Source organism: Haliaeetus leucocephalus, unplaced genomic scaffold (genome assembly GCF_000737465.1).
Source record: "Haliaeetus leucocephalus isolate CR32 unplaced genomic scaffold, Haliaeetus_leucocephalus-4.0 Scaffold218, whole genome shotgun sequence".
NCBI classification, from domain to species: Eukaryota; Metazoa; Chordata; class Aves; order Accipitriformes; family Accipitridae; genus Haliaeetus; species Haliaeetus leucocephalus.
Genome location: NW_010972654.1, coordinates 59642 through 72204, shown reverse-complemented (window position 1 = coordinate 72204; position 12563 = coordinate 59642). Strand labels below are relative to the sequence as shown.

At 42.6% G+C, this 12563-nt stretch overlaps 1 protein-coding gene across 1 annotated transcript; it reads left to right on the top strand.

Moving 5' to 3' along the window:
• Window positions 1-774: 774 nt before the first annotated feature.
• On the top strand, window positions 775-9265 carry FAM83H (family with sequence similarity 83, member H). Its single transcript, XM_010566768.1, has 4 exons — window positions 775-1221; window positions 2238-2402; window positions 2757-2881; window positions 6548-9265. The coding sequence occupies exons 1-4, from the start codon at window positions 775-777 to the stop codon at window positions 9192-9194; spliced, it is 3384 nt and encodes a 1127-aa protein (XP_010565070.1). The 3' UTR covers window positions 9195-9265.
• The last annotated feature ends 3298 nt before the right edge of the window (window positions 9266-12563 follow it).

Sequence of the window (12563 nt, the reverse complement as noted above, 5' to 3'; positions counted from 1 at the left end):
AGGTTCCCTACAGACAATTGTCAAATATTGAATACAAGCCCCTTCAGCTCAGATTTTTCCTAATATCAAGAGATTGAAGAAGCAATCATGTCCCTTGTTTTTTATTTCTTCATGGATCTCGTGAAGGCTTGTCTGACTTCTGACCATGTTACAAGAGCAGGATACCCTTATACTTGCCTACGTTCCACTCATACCCTGCTTCTATTCATACGCTGAGGTGATTATAACACTCAATTTATAAGGATTCAGAGGGTGCATTTGTATACATGCATATACTTTTTGGTTAATGCCATATTACACACAGTTAATAATTTTTTGTAGCATTTGGAAATGAGTTTTAATGGAGCCCAGATAATAACCAGCAGCATTATTCTTTAGAGGAGAAAAAAACCCCACAAAAAAGGTAGCTTTAAAACAAAAGATAAATTTAAGCTTAGCAATCGGCAGCCTAAAAAAGAAAGTTGGGCATTCGGTTAGATGCATCATCCTTGTTCATCACACTGCTGCCTGATTCAATTTGTTCCTTATTTTGCCCCAAACCATTTAACTATGTTAAAGTAATGCTTAAGTGATTACTGCCTTTGCCTAATTTAAGGCTCCCCATCCATTTGGAATGAACTTTCTCCAACATTAGTCTGTGTGCTTTGAATCTCTTCCTTTTTGATTTTGCCATCATGAACTCCCAGCTCTCACCATTTATGAAGATGGATGTGTCACTGGAGTGAAACTGCTCTCACTGTTGGTTATTCTTTTCTTGCAGCTCTCCCTCCCCTCATGGCTCGTCGATCTCAAAGCTCCTCACAGGGGGACAATCCCCTTGACCCTAACTATCTTCCCCCCCATTACAAGGAGTATTACCGCTTAGCTCTTGATGTGCTTACTGAAGAGGGCAAAGAGAGTTACCAACGCTTCCTGGCAGATGAAGCAGCCCCTGATTTTCTTTGCAACTCAGAGGTGGATCACATCATACAGAATCTCCAGAAACCCCAGTACGCCAACCAGGAAGGTAGCACAGACACCACAGGTGACAATGACATGGATGGATCTTCTGGGACTTACTGGCCCATGAACTCAGACCTTGCTGTTCCTGAGCTTGACCTGGGCTGGCCAATGGTCTTTGGGTTCAGGGGAACAGAGGTGACAACTCTTGTGCAACCACCACCCCCTGACAATCCCAGCATTAAGGAGGAGGCTCGCAGAATGATTCGAGCAGCTCAACAGGTGAGACAGTGAAGAGCCCAGCTAGAGCAGAGATAAAATTATATGTGTGCAAAAGATGAATCAGAATGCATCTGTTCCTCTACTAATTCCCTTACTTTGCTCCCAGGACCTGACAGAGGGGAAGGATGATTCTAACTGTTACTCTCTGCTCTCTGATCTCATGGAAAAGTGTGTAAAGCCATGCTAAAATATACCAAGAGTTCACAGAATTGTTGAGGTTGAAGGGGACCTCTGGAGAAGGTCTAGTCCAGCCCCCCTGCTCAAAGCATGGTTGATTAGAGAGGGTTACTTAGGACATGTCCTTGAGTATCTTCAGGGATGGAGACTCCACAACCTTTCTGGGCAACCTGTTCCAGTGTTCAATCACCCTTACAGTAAAAGAGGTTTTTCTTATGTTTAACTGGAATTTCCTATATTTCAATTTGTGTCTTGTGACTTGTCCTTTCACTGGGTACCACTGAGAAGAGTTTGGCTCCATCTTCCTTACACCCTTCCATCAGGTATTTTATACTCACTGATAAAATAAGAGTTGGGAAGGAGAGGGAGATAGAGCTTTGAAGCTACTTCCCATATTATCAGCGTATAGATGCAGCTATATAGTGGCTGACTAAACGTTGGCCAGGAAGGTATCTAAAAATGGTATGGGTGTGTTGGAAGGGGCGAGCAAGTAGTGGCCAAGCAGCTCAATACAGCCTTCCAGTGGGGTTATGTGACCAAAAAAAAACCCTGCTATCATTGGATGAATAAGTAAGGGAATGCTCAGTGGCAGTGACATTTTACCCTCACTTCTCACCCTCATATACAGAATATGTGCCTTAGATAGCAATTCTGTTTCCGGTTCTGAGGCCCACAATGTTTAAAGGAACCTTTAAATGGGAAGGTCCCTGCTTAAAAAGGAAGTTGAAATGGAGATGGTGCAGCAGTGCAGCTTTGGAATGTGAGGTGCTGGGTAACATGATCAGTCGGGGCAGGAGCAGGCACAGATCGCTGACGTCTTTCTTGTGTTTTTTTCCTAGGTGGTAGCCATAGTGATGGACATTTTCACTGATGTGGATCTGCTTTTCGAGGTGTTGGATGCTGCTGCTCGCAGAGTGCCTGTGTACATCTTGCTGGATGAAATGAACTCTCAACTTTTTCTCGATACAGCTGCTAAATGCAGAGTCAATCTTAACTATGTGGAGGTGAGCAAACCAAAGACCTGCCCTGCTCCTAATTCACATCCTGAGGGGGCTGTGTCCTGGGAAGCAGAGGGCTGTTACCACAGTAAAAACCTGAGAAAGGGGAAAATGGGTCAGAGCCTAGGGAAAGATGAGTGTGAAGAAAGCTAGGAGAGCTGGCACAACAATACAGGGCTGAAGGCTGGGGACATGCTAATAAATGGGTTTATCTATCCATTGTGTATGCAGACAGAATCACTGGAGTTGAAGTATAAAAATGGTGGCCGGATGGAAATTAAAAGAGAAAGGGGAAGAAGGAGGGGCAGGTGGAGGGAAGTAACAGCTTCCAACTGAGTCAGTGCCTTGTCTGGTTTGCAGTTCCTAAGGGTGAGGACAGTTTCTGGTCCAACCTACTACTGCCGCACAGGGATGTCCTTCAAAGGCCATGTGAAAGAGAAATTCCTCTTGGTGGACTGCATGGTGGTGCTGAGTGGCAACTACAGGTGAGAAGCCCTGCAATGTTACATATTCCAGTCTCAGTGAGAAAGAGGCTGGTTAATTGGTAAAGCGGTGCTTTGGCACTTCCAAATGAACGTCAGTGGCAAAAGTTTTTATCACTGAAGGATACTAAGCAGCAATTTTCAGGAAAAATACGCTATTTTGCAACTGAGGTAGATACACCAATTAAACAAGCCCTCAAGCCCATACACCAAAAGCCAAGCTTCCTTCACATCAAGAGTCTAAACGATCTGTAAAAAAGATACAGTAATTATAAGGTGGTGTGGATTAACCCCAGTAGGCAGCTAAGCCCCACACAGATGTTTGGTCACTGCTCCCAGCAGGATGTGGGAGACAATTGGAAGGGCAAATGTGAGAAAACTCATGGGCTGCAATAAAGACAGTTTAATAGCTAAAGCAAACCTGCACATGCAAGCAAAGCAAAATAAGGAATCCGTTCACTACTTCCCATCGGCAGGCAGATATCTAGCCATTCCCAGGAAAGCAGAGCTTTACTTGGGCAGACAAACACCATAACACTGAACATCTTCCTCCTTCCTGTACAGAATCACAGAATGGTTGAGGTTGGAAGGGACCTCTGGCAGCTGTCTTGTCCAACCCCCCTGTTGCATTAAAGCGTAAAGAAGTTTGGCAGAAAATAAATCCCCTTGCATTCCAGCTTATCCTCAGATGTCAGAGGGGCTGGGGGTGGCTAGGTTTAAATTCTGAGTGATGTCCAATTCAGCGCTGTAAGTCTGGTCACGTTCAATATATTGAACTATCGCGATTACGGATGCACTAATAGTGCCCTGTACTTTCAATTTAGCCACATTTAGTGGACTAGAATTGCCAGACTTAGGGAGTTTGGTTGCGTTCAATGAACTATCACAGCTAGATTAATACAGTTTATTAAAGCGACAGGAGTACAGGTTCTTTTGGATTGCCGGTGATAAGTACACTGTCTGCAAAGCACGTGCAAATAATAATACACTCGACTACAAGCACACTAAATTATGGAAAAAACTCTATAGAGACTTCTAAGTTTCCTGGGGAATCACTCAGTATAACTGAGGGTTCGAATCTTACCCAATAGGCATCCCTATGGCAGGGAAGAGAAGTTCGGCCCATCGACTGATCCCAGAAGTCAGCGATGTCTTCCCAACTTGTCTATGATGGTGTTTTCCCTAACATTCCTCCTCTCTTAAGCTGTTTTATATTTTCTTATTTTTAGGTGGAGCTTGAGTGACTCTAGTCATACATACCTTTATTATGATTGGTGTAAAATCTTATTGCTTTACTTTTAAAGGTTTATGCTGGAGAAAATTCAGAGCACATGCTCAGTGAGGGGTGGTCACACTTTGAAGGCAGGTAGCTTTTGGGATGGGGGTGTGTTTTGGTATTATAATGAGCAAAGTTCACCCAGAGAACATGATTTAGCATGTCACTACTCCAGAACTGGGCACTTACGATATAAATCAGAAGTAAGACAGTAGCATTGACAGAACCCCCGTTATTTCACCTCCTTGCTTCAGTGGATTCAATGCAGGGACCTACTGTTCTTGTTCCTATCCTTGCAGTTCCCTGTCCCCGGGATGGTATCACAGAGCCTGGCCGTGGCATCTCCACTCCGCTTGACCCTCTGTGTTGCTTCTCTTAGGGTCAGCACACCAAGCTCCCCTGGTGTTGCTAACATCTAAGGTTGCAGGTTATGTTGCTTAGGGAATTATTATGGAACAGATTCCTTGCATATCCACTGGATTCCACCCTGGAGGTTTACCTCCACTTAAGAAGTGGGGGACACATACCAATAAGTCACCTCCAGCACTCATTACACGCACCCCTGCTCAAGCAGGGCCACCTAGAGCCAGTTGCCCAGGACTGTGTCCAGATGGTTTTTGAGTATCTCTAAGGAGAGAAACTCCACAAGTTCCCTGGGCAACCTATTCCAGTGACTTTGACAGACTGGAGTAGATTTTGGTTACGAGCAAGGATATAAGATATACTTTGGTCTAACAATAGAAAATGAGACACAATAACATACACCCCTTGATTGAGATACTCGGGCATAACATGGGTATAGTATAGTTGTTAACAATAAAGGCATGGGTAATTCCATACAAGTAACTTGCTCTTGAAATGTAAATGCCTACTCCTTGGTTTCTTTAACTGTTCTGCTTTGAAGGGAACTGTTGGATTAGGGTTGGTCATTGGTGCCCAGTGGCAGGACCAGAAGCAATGGGCACAAACTGAAACGCAGGAAGTTCCACTTGAACATAAGGAAACACTTTCTTACTGTGCAGATGATTGAGCACTGGAATAGGTTGCCCAGGGACCTTGTGGAGTCTCTTTCTTTAGAAGTATTAAAAAACCACCTGGACAACTGGCTCTAGGTTGCCTTGCGTGATGGGGGGAGGGGGGGGTTGGACTGCCAGAGGTCCCTTCCAATATCAACCATTCTGTGATTCTGTGAAAACTGGGCTCAGTACTCCAGATACAGTCTCACAAGTGCTGACTAGGGGGGAATAATCACTTCCATTGACCTGTTGGCTGCACTTCTACTACTGCATCCCTGTACGTGTTGAGCCACCATTGCTGCAAAGATGCTGCTGTCTTTTTTCATCTTGTTGTTTGCCAGAACCCCCAAGTCGTTGTCAGCCAAGCTGCTTTCTAGATAGTCATCCTCAGCCTGTATTGGTGTATGGGGTTGTTCCATCCCAGCTGCAAGATTCTGCATTTGCCTTTGCTGAATTTCATGAGGTTCCTGTGAGCACATTTCCCCAGCCTGTTGAGGTCCCCCTGATTGGCACATCAACTATGCCATCCTCCCAATCTGGTGTCATCCTGTTGTCCAGGTCATTAATGACAGGGTTAAAGACTATTTCCCCAAGCCCTGACCCCCAGGGAACACCACCTGTTCACTGTCCACCAGTCAGACTTCAAGTCACTGACCACCACCAGGTAAGCCTGACAATCCAAACAGTTTCCCATTTACTGTGTGGCACACTTGTTCAGTCTGCAGTGTTCCAATTTGGCTACAAAGATACTTATGTAAAGACCATGTGGAAACCCTTGCTAAAGTCAAGAAAAACCTCATCTTCGGCTGTCCCCTTGTCCACGCAGCCAGCCTTCTCTTTGTAGAAGGCAATCAGATTGGGTCAGGCATGGTTTGCCTTGGTAAATCCCTGCAGTCTGATCCCAGTTGTCTTTCTGTTATTCCTGTGCCTGGAAATGGCTGCCAGGAAGATTTGCTCCACAGCTTTCCCTCACTGAGGTAAGGCTGACTTGCTGTAGTTCCTAGCTGATCCTTTTGCTCTTTTCAAAGGTGGGCACAACATTTGAGTTGTAAAACCCAATTACAACCCAAAGTAATTGCAGGAAGATCTACTTCATATAAGGATTATCATCAGCTCACTCTCTTGCTGTTGTTACAACTGACTGGCTTTTTTAGAACAGAAGTCATTTATTGCCTTGTAAAATCCTATGCAAAGATGTGATGCCAAATCAATTCATAACTATGAGGCTTGGAAACAATAGTGTGTAACGAATGGTTGCCTGAGCAGTAAATAACATCAGGATAGTTTTCTTCAGGCAAGCAAATGGTTTAATGTAAAGTGGTACAATCGAGTTACTTGATGCTAATGCACTATCATTACTTCTGTTTCTCTTTGTAGTTTTATGTGGTCTTTTGAGAAGATTCACAGAAGCATTGCACACATCTTTCAGGGCGAGCTGGTGGCCAGCTTTGATGAAGAATTCCGAATTTTGTTTGCACAGTCAGAACCTCTTGTTCCTCCAGCCAATGTCTTGGCAAAGGCAGAGAACACATTTGCCATGACTCCGTTTGGCAGTAACATGCCTTTCTTTCCCAAAAAAGCACCCCTGATGTTCCAGAGGGATGACAATCTTTTTCCCTCCTTTATGGACAGAATTGATCCTGACAGGTACTTCCTGTCAAATTTCAGGCGGGATGACATGTTGCGCCATACTGTCGAGGGGTCAGCCATGCGAATGTATAAAAAGGTAGAAATGGAGAATGCTCAGATGGATCCTGTCAGGGGTTTTCTCCGTTCCAAGCAGTTGGAGTTGGATGCTTTTAAGAGACACAGTTTTGCAGAAGGAACATTTGAAAATTTTGCTTCTTCTAAACAGTATGCCAGGCAGATGTTCATGAACAATATGGATGAATTTAAAATCCAGTCTAGTCATTTTCAGAAGGATCAGTTCTACCAGTATCAGTTTGAACATCCCCATCTTTCTGGCAGACCTCAGGGACTCTTTGAGAGAATCCGAGGTGGTAGGCCAGGATTCAATGAACTGGAAGACTATGGAGAGGGACCCAGATACCCTGAACTTGAATCCAGTTTTCCACAGGAGGGTTTCCCCTTAAGGCTGGATTATGTACCTTCAAATTCTTCCAGGGAAGTGAGACATGGCTCTGATCAGCTGAATCCTGCGGGCAATGGCCCAATGGGAATGATGTTAAGAAGGCAGAATATAGGACAGAAATTTATTTGCCAGACATCTCCTACACAGAAGCAAAGTCTGGAACAACGCCTGTTCCTGCAAGACAAAGATGAGGACCAAGATGAAGACAAGAACACACAGGAAAATAGAACAGGTTTACGTAACTGGAGGATTTCTTCATACCTTAGTGCATACCAGTCCGAACCAGAAGAAGGTCTTCCAATGCCTATGGAATCAGAGGCATATAATGATGTTCTTGGGGATACCCTCACAAAGCACCCCACTGACCTCATCCCAGCATTCAAATCCCCTATGTCTTTTAATAGCAAGTCACTGGGAATTGAAAGTGCCAAAGAATTTGCAGATCCTGATAGAGTAGGTGAAGAAACCCCTATAATGAAACAAGATGCTTTTAGGTCCAGAATAAATCCTTTGATCCAGAGGAGCTCAAGACTCAGGTCCTCTCTGATTTTCAGTGCTGCCAAGCTAGATCAGCCTAACACCGCAATAGAAAAGGTTCAGATGATCCAAAAAGAACAGATGTCCAGTGAGTTGACAAAAGACAATGAAACTATAAAGACAGCTGCCTCATCTAAAGTGGCAGAACTTTTAGAGAAGTATAAAGCTGTGGGCAAAGACACAGAGCGAGCTGCAGTCACGCATACCAAAGCTGTTTCCAGTTATCTACAGGAAGAATCACAGAACACAGAGAAGAAATGTACCAAATCTGTGCAATATAAGATTCTGGAGAGTAGGATACTAGACTCCAAAGACTCCTGCAGTACTTACAAAGTGCATGGAGAGGCTGACAGACCATTTGGAATGGCCTCATCAACCCCCCAGCTTGTTGACACACTGAGTAAAGATCCCCTGGCACACATTAGCACTAAGGTGGACAAATTATCATCTCGGTTTTACCCCATAGAGAATAAACCTGCTCTTCCGGAGAAGGAGAGTCTTATCTTTGTAGGAGACACTCAGAAATTGACTCTTCCAGAGAAGAAGGAAAGAGTGACATTCAAAGAAGACTCTCAAAAATTAGTCAATACAGAACTGAAGAAACCACAGATCAGGACAAGTACCACATCAGTTCTTGAAAACTTATCTAGAAGTCAAGGATCTGACAGCTCTCTCAATAAATCTGAGGAAGACTGTTCAAAACAAGAACAAAATCCAATGGAATTTTTAAGAAAAGGGTCACTACGGCTGAAGCAGCTTTTGAACCCAAAAGGTGAAAAGAAATTGGAGGAGGAATCCACTTCTGAGAGTGGAAAATCTGACAAGCAGGCTGTGGTTCTCAAACGATCTTCCATAGGGGACTGTCAGGAAATGATGGAGGAAGAAAAAATGCCTAAATTTGCAACACCACTTCCCCCCAAAAGCAGCCAGCTAACACAGGGGAGATTTCCTTCATCCACAGCTAACATCCTGTACAGCAGCAACCTCCGTGATGATACCAAGGTGATTTTGGAACAAATCTCTGCAAACAGTCAGAAGAACAGAGCTGAACTGGCCAAGCAACTACCATCCACTAGTAATCCTGATCTTTCTAAGTCAACTACAAGCTTGGAAAGGAAAGGCGAGAAGGAGAAAAGCTGTAACATCCACAGGTCAGAGAGTTTTGGGAGCCAGAAACGAAATCTTCAGCGGCAACCATCAGAGGATAGAGATACCCTTCTGAAAAAAATGGAGAATATGCGGAAGGAGAAGCGAGTCTACAGTAGATTTGAGGTCTTCTGCAAAAAGGATGAACATACAAGTCCAAGTGAAGAGGAATATGACACAGATGCCAAAGACAAGAAGATGGGAAAATTCATGCCCAAAATCCTGGGGACCTTCAAAACCAAAAAATGATCATAGAAATACTATTTAATTCCATATAATCACTGACTGTCAAAGGGGAATGAGAAAGTAACTTGTTTATGATGCCTCTAAGCACCATAGGCAGTACTCTTCGTGGTTAGTGAGTGGAAATGTGTTCAGCATTAGACTCCTATGGCACAATTTGCCCATTAAAGTCATGTGGTATCAGGCAACCTTATCACAGTATGTTTCTAATAAAATTATTAAATTGCCAAGATGCTTAAAACAAAGAACTAAAGTAAGAGTCTTTTTATGTTATGCTCAGGAAATATTTTCAGCAGACAAAAAAATTCCACTTTCAGAAGGGAAGAATGAAAAATAGAAAATTCAATACTTCGGTGCGGTCCAGGAAAGAAAAATACACACAGACACGGCGCACATACGCATTAACTGGAAAAACTGTTCAAAACCCAATTATTTCTCAGGTACAGTTATCTTTTCTTTGTATCTAATAATGAATCAAATATGGGAGGCACCTTTTTGGTTTACAGGAGAAAAAATATTGTAAACAACTTTTTGCCCTTATCTATGATTATGGTCTTGTCCAGCAGTACACGCTCAGCTTTCGTATTTACCATTTTCTAAGCCTATTGGTTCTGTTTTGTTATTGGTTTGTTTCCTTATGTATAATGGAAGTATTGCTTTAGGGGGTGAGCTGAAAGAAGCAGCTGAAAGGCCATAAAAAAAGAAATTGACACGCTATTAATGGAGAAAGACCTGTTTTTAGGGCTCCTTTTTAGCTGAGTGGGGAGTTTAATTAAGTATCTAAAATGCTGTCTTGGCCAAGTAGTAACTTTCTTGACAATGTAACTCCAATTCATTAAGTGACTGTGGGGAGGAGGGGAAGTTCATTTGTTAGCACATCTTTCCATGTGAAGACAAGGAAAGAAGGGACTCATAACAATGCAAGGAATAAGGCTGCTGGAATTTACAAGCTCAGAAGTGTTTCATCTCATGTAACTTTCTTGTAGTAGTTTGGTACCAAGCTTAACCATGCAGCTTTAAAACACTCCAGATTAGCCTGTAGGTTCATGCTGTTGTGTTAGTGTCTTGCAGGACAGAACATAGAGACAGAGGCTGTCGAGAAAATGCTGTACATAATGTTTGGTTACTTAGCTGTCTGGGTTTTTTTTCCTCAGCTTGGACTGTCTCTGCTTGGCATCCAGCAGCATTGCCAAATTGGGATTTTTCCCCCGCCCCTGATCTTTGTGCCATAGTCTAAAGAGATGGCAGGGAAGAATGCTTTCACATGGAACTAGGCTTCTGAATTTCCCATTCCCATTAGCTTGGGTTTCATGATTACCCACTTGTGATGCTAGCTGCAAGCTCAGCAAACCAGTTCAGGTACGTGGCTGATAGATGGAGGCAAGAGGCTGCATTGGTTCCTGAAGGTAACTTCAGCAGGGTCTTTAAAACTTCAGCTCTATTTTTAGGATGCCAGCTCCCATGGTAGCAGTCTTTATATAATTTACCAGGCTTTATATAATTTACATATCTGTAACAATTAACGATTATTTTACTGTTTGTTGAAAACATTGGGAAGTGAATGTGCAGAAAGATAGATTGTCTGATCTGAAAAAAAATTAAGCTGATTTCCATATTAATACAGATGGTGGTAAAAATCTGCAAGAATCAAGAGGAATTATCATTTTAACATGAGGAGGTAAACCTAGAAATAAAGCTAAGCGAGAAAAAAAAAAAGGGGAGGGAAGAAGGGCCAACATTAGAAAAGAAGCTGAAATGGATTTCTTACGGTTATTCCACGTTGTATAAATGTATACCATTTCACATACAACCCATAATTTGTTACATACGTACAAATTCATAAATGAATGCTATATGTATACTTATTTTGTCTGCTCTTAGTAATGAATCAGATCCAGTTATTGGTGGGTCCCCAAATGAACTGTAATGATAAATACAGTTCTCTGCCAGCTGATGCAGATAGAGATTATTTTACTCTAGAGAGGAAGATAGGCTATATAGATTGATGTGGTTTAACCCCAGCCACCAACTAAGCACCACACAGCCGCTTGCTTACTCTCCCCCCACCCAGTGGGATGGGGGAGAGAACTGGAAAAAAAAGCAGAACTCCTGGGTTGAGGTAGAGACAGTTTAATAGGACAGAAAGGAAGAAGAATAATGATAATGACGATGATAATAATAATAAAATAAAAGAATTGGAATATAGAAAACAAGTGATGCACAATACAGTTGCTCACTACCTGCCAACCGATGCCCAGTTCCTGAGTGGCGGCTCCCCTCAGCCCCACTCCCCCTAGTTTATATACTGGGCATGACATCACATGGTATGGAATACCCCTTTGGCCAGTTTGGGTCTGCGGTCCCAGCTGTGTCCCCTCCCAACTTCTTGTGCCCCTCCAGCCTTCTTGCTGGCTGGGCATGAGAAGCTGAAAAATCCTTGACTTTATGTATAAACTTAGTATAAATTGACTTAGTCTAAACACTACTTAGCAATAACTGAAAACATCAGTGTGTTATCAACAGTCTTCTCATACTAAATCCAAAACATAACACTATACCAGCTACTAGAAAAAAAATTAACTCTATCCCAGCTGAAACCAGGACATAGATATATATATATACTATTATATATATATGCTAGCCCTATTTTGTGTAATTCTTACGTCATTCCATACCTCCCCAGCCTTTCCCAAACCTACCTGCTCTGGCATCATTCTGTAACAGACAAGTTAGAAATTTAATATTTCTATAATCACAGATTACATTAACATTTATAATTTTGCTGTATTTGTTCAGATTTGTAGAATTTAATCTTGCTCAGCATGGTGCATTCAGTGTAAAAGTATGTTCCTGACCAGAACTAGAATGACTCTTTTAGTGATACATTGATTACCAGATGTTGTAGGCGTATACAAATATTGCAGAATAACTAATTCACTTCGTAATAGCAAAAGCCATTTTAAGAATAAAAAATTAGCTTTACAGCCCATCACCTCTCACTCTGAGACTAAGCTCACAGAGGATCTTAGATGTCACGTTGTATCGTCAAATTGCTAGGTGCTAGGCGTTTAGTGGAAGTCACAACTCTGAATTAAGCAGCAGACTCCCTTTTCTGTGCATGAGAACTGGGCTCACAAGAGCCAACGTGCTGCACAGAGCACTGCCTGTACAACATGTTCACCCTGTCATTGCCGTCCCCTGTATCTACCTGTACCTGAGATAGACAGGAAATGCCTATTTTATGAATATACCAGAATAAACCAGGACTTCCTGTGAGCTGTATTCCCAGCTCCCTAATATTATCAGACTTAAGTGACCACACTTGGTACCAGAAGTGAATGTACTATTTTTTTACTACCCTTTGGTGTTTAGGTA

Bases quoted from the DNA above. Each gene is read 5' to 3' on its own strand.
- FAM83H (XM_010566768.1), top strand. From the start codon at position 775: ATGGCTCGTCGATCTCAAAGCTCCTCACAGGGGGACAATCCCCTTGAC. The intron at 1,222-2,237 runs GTGAGACAGTGA...TTTTTTTCCTAG, and splicing joins TGATTCGAGCAGCTCAACAG to GTGGTAGCCATAGTGATGGA. The intron at 2,882-6,547 runs GTGAGAAGCCCT...TTCTCTTTGTAG, and splicing joins GTGCTGAGTGGCAACTACAG to TTTTATGTGGTCTTTTGAGA.